Source organism: Stegostoma tigrinum, chromosome 2, assembly GCF_030684315.1.
Source record: "Stegostoma tigrinum isolate sSteTig4 chromosome 2, sSteTig4.hap1, whole genome shotgun sequence".
NCBI classification, from domain to species: domain Eukaryota; kingdom Metazoa; phylum Chordata; class Chondrichthyes; order Orectolobiformes; family Stegostomatidae; genus Stegostoma; species Stegostoma tigrinum.
Genome location: NC_081355.1, coordinates 39,946,013 through 39,970,367, shown reverse-complemented (window position 1 = coordinate 39,970,367; position 24,355 = coordinate 39,946,013). Strand labels below are relative to the sequence as shown.

At 40.9% G+C, this 24,355-nt stretch overlaps 1 protein-coding gene across 3 annotated transcripts in view; it reads right to left on the bottom strand.

The window, feature by feature from the left end:
* Window positions 1–14,389: 14,389 nt before the first annotated feature.
* tmem170b (transmembrane protein 170B) overlaps window positions 14,390–24,355 on the bottom strand; it is a 57,009-nt gene continuing 47,043 nt past the window's right edge. For all 3 annotated transcript variants that reach the window (XM_059653638.1, XM_059653640.1, XM_059653647.1), the window contains one exon: window positions 14,390–16,196. In XM_059653638.1, coding sequence (XP_059509621.1) covers window positions 16,066–16,196 — 131 coding nt within the window. In that variant the 3' untranslated portion in view covers window positions 14,390–16,065. The remainder of the gene's footprint in view (window positions 16,197–24,355) is intronic.

Genomic DNA, 24,355 nt, shown 5'->3' with positions numbered 1-24,355 from the left:
ACATTGTCGCAAATATTGTTTTGATAAGACAGAAGATTGAGAACTGTTTTAACAGCCAAGGAAAGAAAATAACTATGAGTGTAAATTAGCAAGTAATATCAAGATGGATAGCAAGAGGTTCTTTAAATATTTAGAAAAGGGAAGTGAGGAGCCAAAGCAAACATATGTCCTTTAGGGAATAAGACTAGGGAAATAATAATGAGGAACAAGGAAACGGTAAGGTTATGTATTTTCGCAGCAACAGAAGAGCTGGATATTAATTAAATAAAGGAAGACTAGGGAAACCTGCAAAGGGTTTTGGGAGTCCATGTGCATAAATCACAAACTCAGCAGGTAATTTTAGAGAGGCAGAAGGGACACTTCAAAAGGCAGTAGACTATAAAAATAGGGATGTCTTAATCTATAAAAGCTACTAGTCAGACCACATCTGGTCTCAGGAAGGGGCGGAGGGAGATGGAAATAAGGGATGCAAACAAACAAGGAAATATTTAGAACAAAAAAGGAAATAATATAGAACAAAAAACTACAGATTGAAGATCAGAAATCCCTGGAGAAACTCAGCAAGTCTGGCAGCCTCTGTGGAGAGAAAACAGAATGGAGTCTGGGAACCATTTTTCAGAACTTTCCTTGTGCTGCCTGACCGGCTGAGTTTTTCCTGTAATTTGACAGAATTATCATTTCAGGTTAAATAACTATTCATCAGAAAAAGAACATGAATTCAATTTTTCTCTCTGTACATTTTAATTTTTTTTAATTTTCTCCTGGGATTTGGTTATTATCAGCTGGCCAGCATTTATTGCCCAGCCATTTGCCCTGCAGAATATGGCGATGAGCTGCCCTCTTGAACCACTCCTGCTGTCTATAGCGTGTAACAGGTTGACCCACAAAGCCATAATTTTGGGTTTGGAGGTGGAGGGGTCTGGATTCCAGAATTTAGATCCAGCTATACTGAAGGAATGAGTGTGGCTTGGAGAAGAGACTACCACTACCTGCAAGTTCATGTATCTACTGCCCTTAACCTTCCAGAAAAAGAGATTGTGAGTTTAGAAGATACTAAGAATCATGGGTGAACTCCTGCAGTGCATCTTGTACATTGAAGTTCTGTTGCAGCAGCGTGTACAGTGGAGGAGTGAATGGATGCTTCTGGACCTGGCACCAATCAAGCAGGCTTTTTCCTGGATAGTGTCAACCTTCTTGACTATTCAGTATTCAGTATTTTTGGAACTGCACGCACCCAGACAAGAGAGGAGTATTCCATCACACTCCTGATTTCCACACAATAGATGATGGCAGGCTCTAGGAAGATTTTGCAGCAGTAATCCTATCATTTGACCTGCTCTTGTAGCTGCTGTATTTATATAGCAGGTCCAGTTGAATTTCTGGAAAAAAATGGTTAAACCCCTGGATGTTGATAATGTGGATTCAGCAATAGTAATGCCATTGAATGTCAACAAGCAGTGGTTAGACTGTTCTTGTATTGAAGACGATCATCGGCAAGTAACATTCACACCAGGCACTTCTCAGACCAAGATAACAAAGTGTGGAGCTGGATGAACACAGCAGGCCAAGCAGCATCTCAGGAGCACAAAAGCTGACGTTTCAGGCCTAGACCCTTCATCAGAGAGGTACAACAGAGTCACTGCCTCCTGCCACCCACTAGAGGATTCCTGCACCTCCCAAATCCCGAGCCTGTCCCTGCCCCACCCCCACCACGTATCCGCCGCCATTGACCATGAGGACATGGCCGGTGACCCCACCGATGATGTCACATCCGCCACTGCCAGGCACACCACTTCCGGGACCGTGTACACGACCACCGCTGCAGTCACGGCCTCCACTTCCAGAACCAACACCATACAAATCACCCTCACCACTGCTGCTGCCGCCCACTCCACTCCGCTCCGCCCACAGCCGACGCCGATGGAACCCTGCCCACAGCCGACGACTTCATCACTCCGTCCACAACCTCGACAGCCAGCAACCACAGAGAAGACGGCCACACTGAGCCCTGCCAAATCTTCACCACCCCCCCCCCCCCCCCCCAAGACCTCCCACTGACTGAGGACAAATGGTCAGTCCTAAGCAAGGGGCTCACCTTTGTCCCCCTCCACCCACACATCAACGAATACCAGTCACGTATGGACATCGAGCAGTTTTTCCGCCACCTTCGCCTGCACGCTTACTTCTTCAACAGGGAGCCTAACCCTCCCTCCACTGACCCCTTCACCCTCCTCCAACACAAGTCCTCTTCCTGGACACCACCGCCAGGCCTCCTACCCGCCCTTGACCTCCATCTCCAACTGCCGTCGAGACATCAACCGCCTCAACCTCTCCACCCGTCTCACCCACTCCAGCCTCTCCCCCGCAGAATGGGCAGCCCTCCGCTCCAACCCCAACCTCGCCATCAAACCCGCAGACAAGGGTGGCGCAGTGGTAGTATGGCACACTGACCTCTACATCGCCAAGGCCAAATGCCAACTCTCCGACACCTCCTCCTACCGCCCCCTTGATCATGACCCCACCCCTGAGCACCAAACTATCATCTCGAACACCATCCATGACCTCATCACCTCAGGGGACCTCCCACCCACAGCCTCCAACCACATTGTTCCCCAACCCTGCACGGCCCGTTTCTAGCTCTTTCCCAAAATCCACAAACCTGCCTGCCCTGGTCAACCCATTGTCTCAGCCTGTTCCTGCCCCACCGAACTCATCTCCACCTATCTGGACTCCATTTTCTCCCCTTTGGTCCAGGAACTCCCCACCTACGTCCATGACACCACCCACGCCCTCCACCTCCTCCAGGACTTCCAATTCCCTGGCCCCCAATACCTCACTTTCACCATGGACGTCCAGTCCCTATACACCTGTATTCCTCATGCAGATGGCCTTGAGGCCCTCCGCTTCTTCCTGTCCCACAGGCCCGACCAATCCCCCTCCACCAACACCCTCATCCCTCTCGGAAGAAGGGTCTAGGCCCGAAGCGTCAGCTTTTGTGCTCCTGAGATGCTGCTTGGCCTGCTGTGTTCATCCAGCTCCACACTTTGTTATCTTGGATTCTCCAGCATCTGCAGTTCCCATTATCACTTCTCAGACCAAGCCTATTATCGAGAACTTGTTGCATCTGAATTAGGGACTGCTTTAATATCCAAAGAGTCATGAATAGTGCCAAACATTGCACAGGTGAACATCTCTACCTCTAACCTTATGAAGTCGAGAAGGTCGTTGATGAAGCAGCTGACCCTGGTTGGGGTCAGGATACCACCCTGATGAACTCCTGCAAAAATAGCTTAGTAAGCTAAGATGTCTGACCTCCAGAACTACAACCACTTTCCTATATGTCACATATGACTCCAACCAGTCATGCCCCCAATATCCATCAATGCTGGTTTTGCTAAGGCTGCTTGATACCACACTCAGTTGAATGCAGCCTTGATGTCAAGAGCTGTCACACTCACTTCACCTCACCTCTAGTATTCAGCTCGTTTGTCCATGTTTAACCATGGCTTTAATGAAGTCAGGAGTGGAGTGATACTGGTGTACCAAAACTGGGCTTCAGTTAGTAGGTGTTACTTGATAGCACTGTTGATCACATCTTCTATTAGTTCACTGATGATTGAGGGTAGACTGAAGGGACAATAATTATGAACTTGGATTTGTCTTTTTTTGTATTTCAGACATACCTAGACAATCTTCCACATTGTCAGTAGATGCCCTTGATGTAACTTTACTGGAAGAGATTAGTTAGGGGTGTGACATGTTTTGGAGCACAAGTCATCAATACTCTTTCAGGAAGGTTGTCAGTGCCCATAACCTTTGCAGTATCCAGCGTCTCCAGCTGTTTAGAAAATAGAACAGTACAGGCATATTAGATGCCTATCTAATAGCCACTTAAATGCCCCTAATGAGGCCAACTCCACTACACTCTCCGACAATGCATTCCACACCCCTACCACTGAGCAAAGAACTTACTTCTCCTCTACATCTACCTCCATTCACTTTAAAACTATGCCCCCTCATAATAGCTACCTCCACCCTAGGGGAAAAAAAGTGTCTCTGGCTGTCCACTTTAATCTATACCACTGATCATTTTGTACACCTCTATTAAGTCACCTCTCATCCTTCGTCATTCTAAAGAGAAAACCCCTCGCGCTCTCAACCTTTCCTCATAAGGCCTCGCCCCCACCCCCATTCCAGGCAACATCCTAGTAAATGTCATCTGCACTGTTTCCTATGCTTCCACATTTTTCCTGTAATGTGGCAACCAGAACTGGACAATACTCCAGATGTGGCCGAACCAGGCTTTTGTATAGCTGGAGCATAACTTCACAGCTCTTGAACTCAATCCCTTTATTCATGAAAACTAACACACCATTGCCTTCTTAACAACTTTATCCACCTGGGTGGCAGCTTTCAGGAAACCGGAGACACGACCGCCAAGATGCCTCTACTCTTCCACACTGTCAAGAATCTTTCCGTTAACCCTGTATTCTGCTTTCAAGTTTGTCCTTCCAAAATGAATCGCCTCACACTTCTCAGGGTTAAACTCAATCTGCCACTTCTCAGCCCAGTTTTGCAACTATCAATTTCCCTTTTTCACCTAAAACAGCCCTCCGCACTGTCCACAATGTGACCAACCTTCATAATCATCTGCGAACTTACTAATCCTTCCACTCCTTCATCCAAATCATTTACAATAAATCACAAATAGAAGAGGACCCAGAACAGATTCTTGTGGTACATCACTCGTAACTGAGAACCATGTTGAATATTTTTTGTCCACTACCACCCTTAGAAGACAAAGGGTCAGCCAATTCTGAATCCAATCTGCCACATTTTCCCCCCATCCTATGCCTCCTTACCTTCTGCATGAGCCTACCATGGGGAACCTTATCAAACACCTTACTTAAATCCATGTACACCACATCCACTGCTCCACCTTCATCATGTGTTTGGTTATCTCTTCAAAGAATTCAATAAGGTTTGTAAGGCATGATCTAACCCTCACAAATCCATGCTGACTATCACTAATCAAACTGTGCCTTTCCAAATGATCATAAATCCTAATTCTCAGAGCCCTTTCCAATAATTTGCCCATCACTGACGTAAGACTAACTGGCCTGTAAGTTCCAGGGTTATCCCTATTCCTTTTTTGAACAAGGGAATGACACTTGCCTCTTCAATCTGCTGGCACTACACTTGTGTAGTGAAGACAAAAAGATCAAATCGCCAAAGACCCTGCAATCTCTTCCCTCGCTCTTCATTGAATCCTTGAATAAATCCTATCAGGCCCAGGGGACTTATCTATCTTCAAGTTCCTCAAAATTCCTACTACATCTTCCTTACTAGCATCAACCTCCTCTAGCCTACCATCTTGTTTCACACTGTCCTCCCCTACAACTAGACCCCTCTCAGTTGTGAATACCGAAGAAAAGTATTCATTAAGGACCTCTCCTATCTCTTTAGGCTCCGTGCACAAATTTCCTTTACAATCCTTGATTAGCCCTACCCTTACTCTGGTCATACTCCTATTCCTCCTCAGGTACCTGGAGTTTTCCTTGATCCAATCTGCCAAGGTTTTCACATGCCCCCTTATAGCTCTCTTAAGCCCTTTCGTCAGCTCCTTCCTGGCTAACCTCTATCCCTCTAGAGCCTTTTCCAATCCTTCTTCCTCTTAACTAGTCATTTGACCTCTCTCGAAAACCAAGGCTCCTTCACTCCACCACATCTTCCCTGCCTGCTGGGGACAAAGATATCGAGCACAAGCAGTATACATTCCTTAAACAATCTCCACATTTCAATACTGCTCTTCCTTGACAGCATCTGTTCCCATTTTATTTTAACATGTTCTTGCCTAACAGATTTATAATTACCCTTCCCCCAATTATAATCCTTACCCTGCTGTATGTACCTATCCTTTTCCATGACTACTGCAAAACTTAAAGTTATGATCGTTACCGCCAATATGCTCTCCTACCAACAGGTCTAACATTTGGCCTGGTACATTGTCAAGCACCAAATCCAAAGTGGCCTGTCCTCATGTTGATCTATCTACATACTGTGTCAGGAATCTTTCCCGAATGCACTGGACAAAATCCATTCCATCTAAACTATTACAACTAAAATGTTTTCAATCAATATTTGCAAAGTTGAAGTCATCCAATAACTACAACCTTTCTGTACCTTTCCAGTATGTGCCTCCAATCCGCTCCTCCACTTCTCTGCAACTGTTAGGGGGTCTGTACAAAGCCAAAAAGTGACTGTTCCTTTCTTGTTCCTGACCTCAGCCCAAACTGACTCTGTTGACATATTCTCGAAGTCTTTCAATAGCTGCTTTACTAGCCCTGACTAGGCTTGATATCATGAGGAGTAAATCAAGTTGACGGAGGACTGGCATCTGTGATGTTGGTCATTCCGAGAGGAGGCAAAGATAGATCATCTTCTAGCTGAAGTTTGTTGTGAATGCTTCAGCCATATCTTCTGCACTGATGTGTTGGGCTTTTCCTTCATCAAAGATGAGGATATCTGTGTAGCCTTCTCCTCAGAATTGTTTTTTTTAAATCTGCCATGATGGGATTTCGACCTGATGCCCAGGGCACAAACTGAGTTTCTGGATTAATAGTCTAGCAATAACACCACTTACGCCATTTCCTCCCAGAGGGAAGGGGCGATGCAGATGTGCTGAAAAGCAGTGTAAAATTTAGTTGCACATGACTACTGTTTCAGAGCATGCTCCCTTTAAATATTTCTGTGGACTATGCATTCATACTATCCATCACACAATTACACTAGCATATTTTCCAGGCTGTTTCAAGTTAATGTGAACTTTGCTGTTGAGTATTTGCACCATTTCCTGTTCTTATTTCCTGCTGTTCTCTGTTGCATAGAACTGTGGTGCATTGATTTAAAAGATAAAACTTCAAAAATTTACTATGCAATAATCAGCACTTTTCATGACAAACTTCATCCATTCTTATTCACTTCATATCAGTTGAAAATTAAGGTAGGTCAAGTCAAAAATAGTTCACTGCAAAAAACTTTATTCTCCAAATAGTTATGTACAATAGAGGGCTGTACCGTAAATAGGGAAATAAAATCATTGCTTATAAAATAAATTAAAACTATAATGTACATTATTTAGAGCTTTAATTATCATACAATCATGCATAATCAATCACAGCTATAGAGTCCAAAGCATCTAAAAATCATCGGAATGGGGGGTGGGCAGAAGAGGAGGAAGTAGGGTGCTACGCAAAACGCCAAATGAAGTTGGTGCATATATACAACCTTTACTTGAAGCCAAATTTTTTCTTTTGCAAAAAATAAAAAAAAGTTGTTCAATTTTGTAGTTTTATTCATTTTGACAAGGAGGAAACAGCAAGCTTGTTGGCAAGTGTGTAGGTGTTCAGAGAGTTGCTACAAGAGCATGTTTTGAAGAAGTCAACAAATCAAAAAAAAGGTTTTGATTAAATACAGAAAGTAAGGCTACTTTGTTTCACTCAATAGTCAGGTTGGAGAATAGAATTTTCTCCACTGCAGCAGTCTACAGTAGGCTACAGTGTTGCAAACAAACAGCATGCTACATACAATATTGTTTGCAAAAGGACTGACGCACCAACATTCAATTGAATTTAAATTTTGCCCCAATTATTACGTCATCCATCTGCAAAAGTAAACAAATTTTTCTACTCAGTTCAGATGCTAGAAAACAATACTTTGGGAAATCTTCCCTATCATAATTCACAGGTAAACCATAAACCAATAAATGTTACATCTGATTATTCATTACAAAAGCGTTAAATAGATCCCTCCTTTTTGGTCTCACCATTGAATCTGGCCTCAAAACTAGTCAATTTGTAATATTTGAGTTTTTAAGGATTGACATCCCATCCAGTGCTGAACATGGTGGTTGCATTTTTTAAATTCCCTAGAGATGTTGAGTGCTCCTGCAAAGATTTAATACGTCTATTAAAAAATGCCTTCTGAAATCATTTTATACAAAAACAAAGAGTTACTAACAACGCATAGTTTGGATCTCAGGTATGAGCTCAAACGCTCAGCAGATGTATGGAAAGACTGTCTTCCTTGCAGGAGTATAGGGTAATAAAATGTGAGGCTGGATGAACACAGCAGGCCAAGCAGCATCTCAGGAGCACAAGAGCTGACGTTTCAGGCCTAGACCCTTCATCGGAGAGGGGGATGGGGTGAGGGTTCTGGAATAATTAGGGAGGGAGGGGGAGGGGGAGGCGGACCGAAGATGGAGAGAAAAGAAGATAGGTGGAGAGAGTATAGGTGGGGAGGTAGGGAGGGGATAGGTCAGTCCAGGGAAGACGGACAGGTCAAGGAATTGGGATGAGGTTAGTAGGTAGATGGGGGTGCGGCTTGGGGTGGGAGGAAGGGATGGGTGAGAGGAAGAACAGGTTAGGGAGGCAGAGACAGGTTGGACTGGTTTTGGGATGCAGTGGGTGGAGGGGAAGAGCTGGGCTGGTTGTGTGGTGCAGTGGGGGGAGGGGACGAACTGGGCTAGTTTAGGGATGCAGTTGGGGAAGGGGAGATTTTGAAACTGGCGAAGTCCACATTGATACCATTAGGCTGCAGGGTTCCTAGGCGGAATATGAGTGCAGGATTCCTTGCAGGAGTACTGGGTTGGTGGTTGCACATTCAATCCCTTGGCAAGTCACTCAACTAGCCATTCTTTCTTTGTGACTGACCCTTACTGGGAAGGCCAAGAATAATTTCATTCATGGTCACCCAACTCAGGGAACGCAAAGGAAAGAAAATACTGCAAAATTGGATTCCTCCAAACACCTTGCCTGTTTGGTTACAGCAATTTCCATTGCTGAACAGGCTAGATATCTAATAGAAGGCAGTGCTGAAGTATTTGCAAGCAAGGAGCGGCATCATATGATGTCCCCACTACCCAAGATGTGAAACAATGGATCTTTATTATTATGGCACTGAAGTGGAGGTGCCCTTTTCTTCAAAAAAAACAAAAAAGCCGAGTTTTGTAATAAATGCAGAAAAAAACCAAGCTCTATAGCCTCTCTGAGCAGAGACAAATGTATAACTCATTGCAGCTTTATGTTAAAATCTTGCAAAGCAAAGTCACAATTACCGCACAATTTCTGAAATTGATCATTTTCACACAGTTTACAACAGGAAACAGAGGCCTGCACTGTATATTTGATAAAAGTGCTATTAATCTGACTGCATTAAAAACACTCACCCTGCTTCCTCACCATCATCCTGGCCAATAGTTCAGAAGGATCGAACAGCTGGAATGGCCTTCCCAATTCCTGCATAAAGAGTAAGAAAAGCACCTGAAGCAAAAGCTTCTATCATACATTTTTAGGATTAAATGGTCAGTTATCAAAGCTTGCAGTTAAGGCAAACTTAGGAAATCCAGTTGGTCAAATGCTTAGATTTTTTTTTTAAAAAGTGGTACTTAAATGAAAGCAAAACTATGACAGATGGAGTCTATGATGGGCAAGGGCAAGTTCATCCACTTTCAGTATGAGACAGCAAATTAGAATATTCTTTTAATGGTGAAAAGTTAGGAATGATATTGGACCAAAAGAGAGTCAGGTGACAATACACAGAAGTCACGAAAGGTTACCTCAGATGCAAAAAGTAATCAAAGAAATAGTTTTAACAGGTAATCAAACCAGCCCAGGAACAGGTGCAGGAGTTTCCTTGACCCAACCATCTTCAACTGCTTTAACAACTTCCCTCCAACAAATGTTCAGATTTGGAATGTTCTGGCGATTGCACTTTGTTCAGTACTTTTTGCAACTCTTCAAACACTAATACTCAAGATGCTCAATGCCATCCAAAACAAATCCATACACTTGAATCAGCACTTATCCTCCACCTTAAACATTTGCACCCTCCACCACTAGCAGAGGGCTCTTTCAATTGCAGTTAAAACCCGACCTTATCACGAAGAACAGGAAGGAGGTATGTAAATGCTGATGGCCTACTTGAAGGCAAACATCACCCTGACGTGAACTACATTGAATCCCTTCACTGTTACTGGGACAAGATGTTGAAACTCCCTCCTTAACATTGTGCATCTGCCAGCACCCCACCCTCCCTCGGGACTGCAGTGGTTCAGCACAATGTTGCAAGGGACTATTAGAGACAGATGAGCAGAAATGCTGACCTCACCAGCAATGCTGACACTAAGACCAGTTTTGTTTCACTAAAACATTTTGTATAATTATTTTATTTATTTTCAATAGAACAGTGTGCATGAATTACCACAAACAAAATGGCTGAATTTCAAAACGTGAAGAATTTATTCTTCAGTTGTACAAAACTTTGATCAGATCCCATCTGAAGTACAATGAGCAATGAGTTATAAAGAATTATTGCCTTGTTGCGGGTACATAATGCTGCACTTATTTCTAAAACAAAACTGCCTCATCAGAATAGACATTTTTAGATTTCAGTTTTACAATGTATTAAAATACTGCTGTCAGTTTCAATATAAATCATAAACTAAGGATACTGTCTACTCTGTTTATAGAGATATTTGAAAACAAATAGCAGGTTACTTTCTACCGAAGGAAATCTTTCTCTTCATTTAACAAGCTCATCAGCTGGAATGCAGTGCTTACAGTTGCAGCTTCTTTAAAAAAGGTTTCCTGGGATTTTTTTTTAAACACTGGATTTTGTTTGAATGATTTGTAATAAGAAAGTTTGGCAGAAAGGAAAATAATTCCATGCATGCTGTCAAAAATATATTACAATTATATGAAATCACACGATATAATCCTGTAGAGAAAGCTCTAGCACTGATTGAGCTTTTAATTTTAGTGTTAAACTGTGCCAAACATCCATTTTTAAGTGGTGTAAACTCTCAGTGTTGGCTGAAAGAAACAAAAGGCAAAAGGGCAGTGCCTTGGAAGTAAACTCCTTTAATAACTGTACAGAAGGGATGCCAGAAAAAAAGTTTAAAAAAACTAAAAGAATTTTCAGGAAGGGGGAAAATGCACCGCACTGCGACAATTTTTAAACAATGAATTTAAGAATTCAGCATCTGTTCAGTCCACATACCACTAATCTTAACCTTATTGCTGATTTTTAACTTTTAAAAGACAACTAAAGATGACAAAGGAGGTAGTCAAAATAATAACATTTCTAACCAAAAAAACCTTTGACAAAAAACAAACAATTATGCAGCAAACAAAAGAAAATGGAAGCGCACAGCAAGTTGTGTTACCTAGGAAGAGCTGATTAGCTGATTAACATTTCTGACACAATCTCTATCAGGGCCAAACATTCATTTGGCCCTGTTAAGGCGCTTCCATCCAATTCTTAAGCTGTGTTTCTTCTTTGCAGAAAATCAGCAGAGCTCTTGTAATTTTCACAGTTTTAATTTTACCTGCTGTCTTCAAAAATGAAATAATTCATCTCATTTTGCATAAAACAAACCGTATCTTGACTGAAAATTACAGCCTGTGCAAAGCCTCAATTCACTGTTTTGGCACCAATAATTAGACATGGGAGTAAAATTTCCTGACCAACAAATCCTTCCAGACCTAAAGAAACAGACAAACATTTTAGACTCTATTTCCAAATCTAAAACAAAATGTACAAATCTATTTAAATGATATACTGTAAGTGAAAAAACCTAGGCCTTTTACAACAGTATACGCTTTTCAATATCAAGTAGGCACAGGTCAAATACACATTTGTATCCACATTACCATTAACATGTATCCAAGAACTCAAGCTGATCCAAATTTTAATACTGTAGTATCTTAACGTAGAGTCTTTTCAGACTAAATCAGAGATAATGGGAACTGCAGATGCTGGAGAATCCGAGATAACAAAATGTGGAGCTGGATGAACACAGCAGGCCAAACAGCATCTTAGGAGCACAAAAACCTAAAGATGCTACTTGGCCTGCTGTGTTCTTCCAGCTCCACACTTTGTTGTTTCTTTGCAGATTAATGCCGATTCGTGGGGACATTAATTTCTTTAATCAGCAAGATCCGAACAAAGATCACTCAAATTCATATTACTCAAGCAATTCCGCAGAGATGGAACTCTGGGCCACTGTGTTTCAGCAGATGTAATACTAATTTGCATATCTCACATCTTTTACACGAATCAATGATAAAGTGCTTCAAATAAAACCAAAGTTGAACCAAGACACAGATCTCCTTGGATTAGACACACACAGCAGTGTTTTACAGACTGAGCTACCATAGTGGCACTAGGATTATTGTTTTAAGAAAACTTAACAGTTATGGATTCGTGGTCACCAGTTTTTCAAACTGTGCAGACTACAATTGAAAAAATATAGTGCCCAGTACTCAAGAACAGGAATTCCCACTGATAGAATTCTATAACTTCCAGTGTGCATGTGAATTTACATTTTAACCTAGAATACTGTGTTTGATATATACAGACACATTTCTCATTTTAAAATGATTTTAAAAGATACAAGACAGCTTAGAGTTAATTTGGCTGAATTCAGCCTTTTTTAAACAAAGTTTGTAAAGGATAACTCAAGATTTGAAACACACTAGAGGGACACCATAGACTCTTGGTATTGGTAATAAGAATAAAGACCAGTTGGACATGAAGTTTAAGGCTGTGGCAGACAGCTGATTTAGTAGTTTCAAAAGAACCAGTAAGTTTACTGGACTAGCACTCCATCTTGCTACCTAGCAACTAAAGAACACAATGCCAGGAAAAGCAAAACAAAAGAGAACTCCTAGCATTTAATTAGAACTACAATAATACTGATCTATACTGAAGTATAAAAATACAGGTTAGGTTTTTCTTCAGAGACATTAGTTTTTGGATCAATAAAAAGGTAAAATATTCAAAAGAAAGTTTATAGTGGCAATGTTAATGGAGGGTCTGAGGCACTGACATTGATCTGTAGAAGTTCACTCCAGAATATCAGCAGACACAATTGGGGTATTCCTAGCACTGTCAGAAAAATAATGCCACGCATGAGTTAAAAGGAATGAGACACAATGCTAAATAGACAGTAGTTAGAGCGCATAGTATTGATCACCCCATAAACTAACATTCTTTTCTTATACTCACTAATTATTCAAATAGTTCTCAATAAAATTATAGCAAAGGCTAAATGATCAGTTCTGGAATTTTTAAGAATTCATTTGAGTGTTGTGGGGGTCACTGGCAGAAGGCAATTAGCACTCATCCACATTACTTTGGGTCTGGAGTCACATATTGGTCAGACCAGGAAAGGATGGCAGTTTTTCCTCCAAAGGACATCAGTGAACTAGATGGGTTTTCTTGACAATTGACAGCATGCTCCTGGTCATCATTAGGCTTTTAATTGCTCATACTTATTGAATTTAAATTCCACCATCTGCCATGGTTGGTAGTACAACTATTAAAACCTCTTTACAGCCAGCAGGTAACCAAAGCAGAACTACACTGATGGTTGCAACTTGGAACTAGGTACAATTTTAAGTGGGTCTAAAGGGGTCTCATTTTATCTAATGATTTAACAGCTGTAGTAGGAGATTAGGAGAACACATGGAATTTCAAAGGCTCAACTACTTGACAATCTGTCTGCAGCTTTTGGCAAGCTGTAGGACTTCATTCCCAATAGAATGAGTCAAACAGAACATTTATGATGAGACAAAATTTTCTGAAACATGATTGTTTAGATCAAAATTATGGGCATCATCAACTGCATGGATCTAGGCTCTACTTTGCAATCAGGTACAAAGATTTTTTTTCATCCCAGTCCTTTCTCCTGAAAACATATTTCTAAACTTGCGTAGTTTACTAAAAGAGGCATTTAAGAAAATGGCCTTTAACAGATTTAGACAATACAAAAACTGCCTGGCTTTCAGATGTTCCTTTGTTCTTCAGTCCTCTACTGATATTTTGTTTATAGTTGCCATTTCAAGATACAATGAAGGAACGTTTTGTTTACAGAGTGGGTCCAAAGGAGATAGCTACAAAATGTTGCATGCTAACAAAACAAATGCAGTACATACATGGGATGGATGTAATAACAATGTTTTTGATGCGACACTAATATATTTGAAAGCAATACTATTTTTAAAAAGGGTAAGCTATTGTTTACTGAATGGTGTGTGGAGGACGGCTCGTTGAAAAAATTTCAGAAGTAGTATTTTAGTAGTTTAGAATAGTTTACATACATTAGATGCATATGGATGAGGTCTGCTGACTGTAAAGGTAATACAAGATTAATCAAAAGAGATATCACAAGATCATAAATTGTCAGAGGAATTTTAAATTTCCTACTGAGCACATTTCTTCAAATTGCAATCAACACTGAACCCCTTTGGAGGCCTTTTGAAACTTGTACAGCATATATCAGGGACACATGATTTTTTTGAAACATTAAAATGAACCAAGCCTGAAGTCTTCATGACCATGAATATATTTAGCTAGCAAAACAAAATTAAAACTAGGTCTGGAACTGAACATTTGGATCCTAATGTTTCCGGAACCCCACAGAGTCTCCAGCAATGTAAGTGTTCAAGTTGATAACCAAAGTTTAAAAATGATTTACAGAAAGAAATTTACTCAAGTTAAACAAAAAGACAGTGACAATTTAGCAGCAGAATGGGCAAGACCCCAATACCTGGTTTACAAATCTTTGGTTACAGTCCCAGTTTCAATGTTACAAATAAATCAAAACATTCAATAAGCAGTAACACCCATCTCATACAATCAAACATAACAGTATTTTATCACCTCTAAAACTACCTCTGTTACAGCAGTGTCAGAGCAGTTCCAGCCACATAAATTTACTACAGTAATGTAAAACCACAAAAAAGGACTCATACAACAGACATGCTTCAAGTATGCAAAGGGTATTCAATATCAAGGTTTTCAACTTCCACTTCATAACTAAGAGCCAATATTTCCAGCTATAACAGGTGAGAGAGTTTGTGGTGCATGCAAAATCAAAACCTGAAATCTGTTGGGAAGGCAAGCCCTGTAAACTACAGCACAGCAACTCAGATCTGCCGAGAAAGCAGACCCTGTAAACCACCGTGCAGCCATTTGAACCACAGGGGGAAAAAAAAACTCCACAAAGCAAAAAAAAGGGTGAGGAAGTTGGTGAGGGCTCAGGTGGTGTAGGTATTGATAGAAATGTATGAATTTCACAGTGTCATTCAGAAATATTCAACCATATTTTCCCACGTATATTAAGAAGTGTAAACTGAGTAAATAAGTGGTTTGTCTTTTTTTGCTGCTGGCATGCACGCTGCTGAAAGCTAGCTTGTGCACAATCATATTGGCAAAAAAAAGGTGACATGCTCAAGAAGCCATAGTAAGAATCAGTCAAGGTGATTTGTTTACTGGTATAGTGATTAATTCCCATAAAGTATAGCTGAATATTCTGCACTGTTTGAGGAAGCCGCGGTGATGAACAAAAGCAAGATTGGTCATTACAAAAAGATTAAAATTTTAACGCACTAATGCTTGTCACTAATGGTGCTATTTAAGCCTAGTCACCTGATGGGGCTTTTCTATCATTACAATACAAATACAATATCCTCAGGTTTGTGGGAGAGAGGATGAACAAGAACACCGGTGTCCAATTCTTATAAATATCTTACCTATGTACAGCAGTAAACATCTCCCCACAGCCCAGTTTTTAACCTGGATATCATAGTTCACATTTTCAAAATAATGTTTAAAAACTTCCAAGTTTGGCACATGTAACACTGACACTCTCCCTGCAGTTTGTATTAGAGTGCATTTACAGTTGTGTGCATCTGCCACCATTAATAATTAATCGTGACTGTATAAAATGTTTTGCTTGTGAGCCTTCACTGATCCCCCAGTCACTTTCATGTCCACATTTCTGGAAAAAAGCACATATGGCACCATACTGCAGAGATCCAAACAGCAAACGGTCTTCCCCTACTGGCCTGGAGATCACAAAGGTTGGATATTTCATACAACTTGCTGACCTTGTAGGTTGGCATTCAATTCTGGTGTCTTCGACTGGTTTTTTTCCCCCTTCAAAACATCCCCCGTATTGGGAGCTACAACAGTACTGCTTAGCATAAGTGAAACCTGCCCTCATAGGGTGGCTAGAATCCTCGAGAATGAGATGACAACTGTGAGAACTGTCTGTCCAGCACCAAATACCAAAGCCTCAAGCGGAGCCATAGTTTTCCCTGCTACCCTGTATACACCAGCCACTGCTGCACCTGTACAAAATAAAAAGAACAGTTAAATCACAAGTAAATTGTGAACATTTGAAACAAAACGATAATTGAGAGCTAAACAATGGTTTTCTAATAGAAAGTATATGCATCTGTAAAAAAAAACACAAAACCAGGATTTTCCAACAATATGACCAACCGGCTGGACTAAAATTTGATTTGACACCAGGACCAGATGTGATGGAAGTTAAAGATGGAAATCAGAAGCACTAGCTAAAATACTCTTTCCTCCACCCCGCCCCCCCCCCGCCCCCCATAGGAGGTGTGTCACCACAGGATTGGAGACCTCAAAAAGACATGCAAAGAAAAACTCTACAGTTTCAGACTAAATGTCTCTAAGCTTTTAGACATTTAATATTTTTTCCCCTCCAATTACAGTCATTTTGGACAAGAAGTAGTTAGGGGATTTCGAAACAGATTCAGTAAAGGCAATAAAAGGTGTTGGAGAAACTCAGCAAGTCCGACAATTTAAGAGAAAGCAACATAGTATTAATGTGGAGTCCAATGACTCTTCAATGCCTAAATCAAAAGGTTAGAAGGAAAATAGAAAGCAATGAAGATGAATAAACTGAAAAAAATATGGAAATTCTGTCAGAGAGAATTGCAGAACCTCTTCAAGTTGGATATACCTGCAAGAGAAGTGGTAGTGAATTAAATACTCAAATAAAAGCAAAATAGCTGATGCTAGAGAAATGAAACAAAAACCACTGGAGAAACTCAGCATCTGTGGAGACGAAAACAAAGTCAACATTAAATCCATTGACTAGTCTATGCTTTAAATATCAAGAGGGAAACAGCATTTAACTAACTTTATTAACTTTTTTTGATGAGTTAACAGAGATGGTAGTGGTATTAATGAACTTCCAAAAGGCATTGAGTAAGTGCTAAATAGCAGCTCTACCAGCAACTGCCCAGTTTCTGAGACACAAAATAAAGCACCAAGAAAAATAACATGGATTATTCAAATATTGTCAACACGGACTGGTTTTTTAGTTGCCTACATGTGGAATTGATAAGGGTAGCATGTTTAATATCGTATATATGGATTTTAGCACAACCTTTGACAGAACTCCTCCAGCAGACTGGTCAGAAATGCAAAAGCCCATGAGAAGACAGAAACTTATATATATAACTGGCTCCATGCAGGAAGCCAACGGATGATAGTCAATGAGTCCTTTGTGTCAGTCCCAATGTTACTGCTAGAATTCCAGAGCTCAGTATCAAGTCCTCAAGAAAACAGATGTTTAAATGAACAGGAGTATCTTAGTGTGTAGGCCAACAGATCCCTTGAAGCAGCATGATAGGTAGACAAGACTTATTTTTTACATTCTTAGTGAATTACCTGGGCCAACATTTATTCTCCATTCCTAAATGTCCAGAGGGCAGTTGAAAGTCCAGTCTGGAGTCATATGTAGACCAGGCCAGGTAACAGCAGATTTCCTTCCTTGAGGGGCATTAATGAACCAGATGTGCTTTTACCAACAACTGACAACAGTTTCATGGCTTTCATTAAAAAAAAATCTGCAATTAAGAATCTGTAACTTCTCCAAAGCCGCCAAATCTTTCTGGTAATGTCATGATCAGAACTGTATACAAAATATTCCAAACGTGGCCTAACTAAATTTCTATACAGCAGTGACATGACTTGCCAATTTTTATACTCTGTCTCAACCGATGAAGGCAAGCAAGCTATATGCCTTCTTGGCCAGCTTATTCACTTATGTTGCCACTTTCAGCCAACTGTGGACCTTTTACATCCAGATCCCTCTATGTTGATGCTTCTAAGGGTTCTGCCATTTACTGTACACTTCCCTCTTGCATTAAATTTCCCAAGATGCATCAGCATGCATTTGTCTGGATTAAATTCCATCTGGCATTTCTCCGCCCAGGTCTCCAGTCTATCTACATCTTCCATTTTCCTCCCTATTCTCCTCACTATCCGTAGCACCCCCAATCTTTGGGTCATCTGCAAACTCACTAAATCAGGCTACCTACATTCTCCCCCAAATTATTTATAATCACAAACAACAGGTGACCTAGCACTGCTGCCTGTGGAACACCACCAGTCACAGATTTCCAACCTGAAAAATACCCTTCCACTGCCAATCTGTCTTCTATGACTAAGGCAGAGCTCAAGATACAATCAGCCAAATTCAACTCTAATTGCTCATTTTGGTTCACTGATTAACAGAGATTTTCCTCCTCTAAACGGTGAGCATTCAATCTCCTCTGGACCTCCACGCAAACATATTCTTTGCACTTATAAATTGCCAACTGATTGCACAAACTAACAAGAGTTCACATCTCACAGTGCGATGGATAGAATTCTATTTTGAGCCCTGCATGGATTTAACATGTTGACATTTTTTTCATTCAGAAAATTTAACTGATCAGCTTCACACAATGGTTGTGTTAGCTGTATATGCACATTCATCAATTACACCTCTTCTTGCGGTCTTCAATGTCCCTAAGAACTCTGCTGTTCGCCATTCTTAAGTTTCCTCTTCATGATTAAATTGTTATAATGCCTCACCCTCCCATATTTCTACATCTTTCTTCAATCTGCCTTTTTTGAATCCACCACTCTACCCTTATTAGGATTTCCTCCTCTCCTTAGATTTATCAATCACTGAGCAACTCTCTAAGCTGCCCAAAATTCTGAAATTCACTCCTAAAAAAATCCTAAGCCCCTCTTCCCTCAAAAGCCTCCTTTTAAGTCAGGTTATTTGCCTATTTTCTCCCAAGTTGAGTAACCAGCTTTTCCTAAAATCACGACAGGTGAGGACTTCAAATGCATGTTAATCTGGAAGTCAAATCAGTGACCAGAACCAGAGACTTGCATTTTGGAGGCCATTTGGTTTATTGTGCCTATGTTGACTATAACAAAAAGTAGTCCCACATCTTCATTTTGTATCCCAACAAGTTCCTTATCTTCAAATCTTTCCAATTACTTTCACATATATTTATGGTATTTCATTAATTGGTGGTTCAATAAAAACTTTTAATTTCAAGACTAAAAATAACTGGCAAAAGTCTGATATCTTGTTACTGGTAAACTCATTAGAGAAAATATTAGCCCACTATGCTTATAAAACATTTCATCACGAAAATCTCCAGTGGGTCAGCTCTTAATCTTCTTTGTTCAGAGGAGAGTAGTCCTAACGTTTCCAATTTCTCATCAAAAGTGAAGTCACTAATTCCCATTAGCACCTTGACAATCATCTTTCCTGAACTATGGTGTCAGAATTCACAAGAAGATCCCAACATACATTAAAGAGAGAAGATTATAAACTGGATTGGAGAATAAAATTCAGAATGTTTAAGGGTAATTTAAATGAATGAGAGGACACATGATTGAAACAAACAAGATTCTTAGCTGGCTTGTCAGGATAGATGAGGCGAGATTTCTCTACTTGTGAGAGTCTAGAAGTATAAAGGCATAATTTCAAAGTAAGGGGTCACCCATTTCAGACAGAGACAAGGAGATTTTCTTTCCTCTCAGAGGGCAGTGAATCTGTAGAATTCTTTACCACAGAGTTCTATCAAGGCTGGGCTTTTATTTACATTCAAGGCAGAGATAAGACAGATTCCTAATCAGTAAGAAAATTGAGGGCTACAAGGATAAAGCAGTAAAGTGGTGTTGAGGATTATCAGATCAGCTGTGACCTGTTTTCATTGAATAGCCAAGCTGTTTGACTTACCAAATAGACCACTCTTATTCCCGCCTCTCTGGTCTTATTCTCAGTTTGGTGGCTGCACTTTTGTCCAGATCAGAAATCTTGCCACCCAACTAAGCTCAATTGCCTCCTATGTAAGCGTCGAAGATGGCTCCAAAAGCAACTGATTGTTGAAACAAAGTGATGAACAAAAACAAGCACAACTTAAATCAGTAACTAAAATATTCTAGAAGTGAAGATGGATCTATGATGGACCTATTGAGGTCTCACGAAAAACCCCAAACAGATGTGGAATAGGAAGCCAGGAACGAAGAGAGATAGACATCAACCAAGAGAGGCACCACAAACAACAAGGGAAACTAAAAAGCAGTGGATTCAGAGGAGCTGAAGACAGAAATATATTTTGCCTACTGTTAAATGCATTATATTCAATGGTCCAAGAAAAATGATAAGGCACATTCCTTTGATCAGGAACTTACATTTGTGTAAATGATAACAAGTACAATAGCACCTCTGGCGTAAATGATGGTTGCAACACTTCTGTTGACTAGTGACTACTACCACATGAACAGCTCACCTCCCAGAGCTTACATACAATAAAACACAAAATGGGTTCTGCAGGAAAATACAACTTCATTGTCTTTCCACGTTATGACTGATTGTGAGAACTTATCTGGGCAGCCAACTCCGTGCAATGGATAATTAAAGCTGAAAATAGGAACTGCAGATCACTTTCAAATATAGTTCTGACCTAGTGCACACAGCATGCGCGTACACACAGTTCAAGTCACACAAAAGCAATATACTGCAGGTGCTGCAGATCTTAAGCAAAATCAGGAGTTATAGAAAAACTCAGCAGTTTAGTCAGCATCTATGAAAACAGAAACAGAGTCCAATACGGCTCTTCCATAAATTCCAAGAAACAGTTATATCAGACATGAAACGTCGACTGTTTCTCTTTGCACGGATGCTGCAAGTACTGTTAAGTTTTTACAGTACTTTTGCTTTTTATTCATAAGTGGCTGACATTTTGACGCACAACAGTCAATCTTCTTTTGGAGCAATAACTGCCAGTAAAATAGCAACTGGGTAAGGATATAAATTTTCTTCACATTTTATTCAATATTTTAAAAAACAACTGATGAGTGGAAGATGGGTTCCACTTGTTAGGAAGCATTAATTTTTTTCCTTTATTCATTCTCAGGTTGAGGGTGTCGCTGACCAGGCAGCATTTATTACCCATCCCTAATTGCCCAGAGAGCAGTTAAGGGTCAACCACACTGCTGTGGGTCTGAGGTCACATGTAGGCCAGACCAGGTAAGGATGGCAGTTTCCTTCGCTAAAGGACATTAGTAAACCAGATGGGTTTTTCCGACAATGGGTTCATTGTTATCATTAGATTCTTAACTCCAGATATTTTACTGAATTCAAAATCCCCCTCCCATTCTTTAGATGACACGTCCATCATGGGCCTCCTGCAGTGCCACAATGATGCCACCCGAAGGTTGCAGGAACAGCAACTCATATTCCGCTTGGGAACCCTGCAGCCCAATGGTATCAACGTGGACTTCACAAGCTTCAAAACCTCCTGCTCCCCCACATCATCCATAAACCAGCCCAGCTTGTCCCCGCCTCCCGAACCTGTTCTTCCTCTCACCTATCCCCTCCTCCCACCTCAAGCCTAATTAGTAGGTAGTTAGTTTCCTACCGACTAACCTCATCCCGCCTCCTTGACCTGTCCATCCTCCCTGGACTGACCTATCCCCTCCCTACCTATACTCTCCTCTCCACCTATCATCTTTGCTCTCTATCCTCGGTCAGGCTTCCCCTCTCTCCCTATTTATTTCAGGACCCTCTCCGATGAAGGGTCTAGGCCCAAAACATCAGCTTTTGTGCTCCTGAGATGCTGCTTGGCCTGCTGTATTCATCCAGCTTCACACTTTGTTATCTTGGACTCTCCAGCATCTGCAGTTCCCATTATCTCCACCACCTGCCATGGTGGGATTTGAACCTCAGTCCCCAGAACATTATCTGGGTCTCTGGATTAATAGTCTAGCAATAAGACCACTGGGCCACTGCCTCCCCATTGTCCTGGTGACATCGATGGTAAGTTGTCTTCTTCAACTACTGTAGTCCTTAGGGTGTAGCAACTTGCAGGTGGCTGTGTGTGGCACAAATATGTAGTGATATGCTCAGTACCACCTGGATGTTACCCTTTTAAATGCAAAGGAAGTGGTTAGTTCTGTAGAATGGCTAACCAGTTTAAAAATAACTGTCTTTGAATTGGCCTTTTCCAACGTACTGCAGCATGGGAGAGGCAATGGCCCAGTGGTATTATTGCTGGACTGGTAATCCAGAGACCCAGGTAAATGTTCTGGGGACCTGGGTTCAAATCCTGCCATGGCAGATGGTGGAATTTGATGTTAGTTTTTAAGAAAACAAACCAATCTGGAAATAAGAATCTAATGATGACTGTGGATCCACTGTCGGAAAAACCCATCTGGTTCAATAATGTCCTTCAGGAAAGGAAGCTTCCATCCTTACCTGGTCTAGACTACTACACATGACTCGTGATCTACAGTAAGGGGTTGTCTCTTAACTGCCCTCTGGGCAATTAGGGATGGGTAATAAATGCAGCCTAGCCAGAGATATCCATATACCGTTAATGAATAAAGGAAAAAAAACATACCTATCACACAAGTTGTCCTGCTGTCAATCTTCCAAAATTCTTCAGTAATATTACAAGCCCAACCATTCATGGACTAGGCAGGAAACACTTACAATTTTTTTAAAAACTGCTATTCAGATACTACACATTGCCTTGTTTCTACGATCTAACAAGTCACACCACTTCTGAAGCAGTTTGTAATTATAACACTGCATGAATTTCCAATGTCAGTGTGTAATAACGAGTGCAAACAGAATGACAGCAATGTCTTGTTTCAGCATAACAACTGCACCAGCACTGCAGCTGGAAGTGCTGTACAACAATGGCTCAGCGGTTAGCACTGCTGCCTCACAGCACCAGGGACCTAGGTCTGATTCCACCCTCAGGCAACTGTCTGCGTGGAGTTTGCACGTCTTCCCTGTCCGAGTGGGTTTCCTCTGGGTGCTCATGTTTCCTCCCTTTCCATCATTCAGAGCCTAAAAATTGAAACTCTCTCTCTCTCTCTCTCACACACATTGTGGATGAAAAAGACAAAAAAAAAACGAGGGGTTAAAAGACTGAATTACAACAAAAATATTCCAAGGTCCACAAGATCAACCATCAAAAGAACAATCAATCATTGCTTCACACAGCGAGCAGGCTAATGGATTGGCCATGCTAAACTACCCCGCGTGTTCCGGGATGTGGAGATTAGGTGGGTTATAGGGGGATGGGTCTGGGTAGGATGCTCCGAGGGTCGGTGTGGACTTGTTGGGCCAAAAAGGGCTTTATGTCGACCCCCACCCCCAGCCCCCCCTCACTGTAGGGATTCTATGAACTGCACAAGACTTGATTTGCAATTTAAGTTCCATTAAATGGAAATTACAGGATATAATACAGTAACACTTTTCACAAAACACCTTCACTGCACCATAAATCAAAATTTGTTTACATCTCATGACATTTGAAAACAAAACTGACTTCCCGAATGACATAAGCATTTAGAATCTAAATCACAGTTAAATTACAATGTTTTGCTTCCACATCAGTACACCAATTGGGGCTTGTAATCAAGGACAGTCAAGAGATTTGTTTTTTTGAGAATTGGAAGGAGCCCCCACAAGTCCCCAACATGCCATCCAAAGCTAGATCTCCAACCTTGTGAAAGCAGAGAGTCCTGGTGGTTGAGGTTCTGGTGCTTTTTACAAACTAGGTTTGTTTTTAAAAAAGGTGACTTCTATTAAAAGGATGATTTTTTTTCCTTTTTTTTGCAATTATAAACTGGAATGAAATTTGGACTGGTATAAAAAGGTAAATTAAAAGCTTTGCAACTTAGAAAAATCAATAGGTGCACTTTTTTTTAGGTCATGCAAGAAAATCCAGCGTTTGGAAGCAGTGAGGGGATACTTAGAGAGCAACACTAATAATCAAGGAAAAACTGCATGAAGTCAGCCCTCTAATTGTAACAAACTGCAAAAGAGGCACACACAGGGGAAAATCATCATTCAGAGCCTAAAATCTGAATCCCATTCAAACCCACCCCCCCAACTTTGCCCCTCTCTCACTGTGGATTAAAAAAACAGAAAAAACAAGAAAAGCTAAAAGAGTGAATTCCAACAAAAAAATCATCCTAGGTCCATGAGATCAACCATCAAACGAACAACAATCAATCATCGCTTTACACAGTGAACTGTCAATGTTGAAATCAGAAGAAATTGTGACAGGCAGTTTAAGCCAGCCCTGAAATCTGAGCTTGTGTTCTTAATTTATTAATGGAAAAAATTATACAAGTGTCAAACGATTTATTTTAATCATGAATA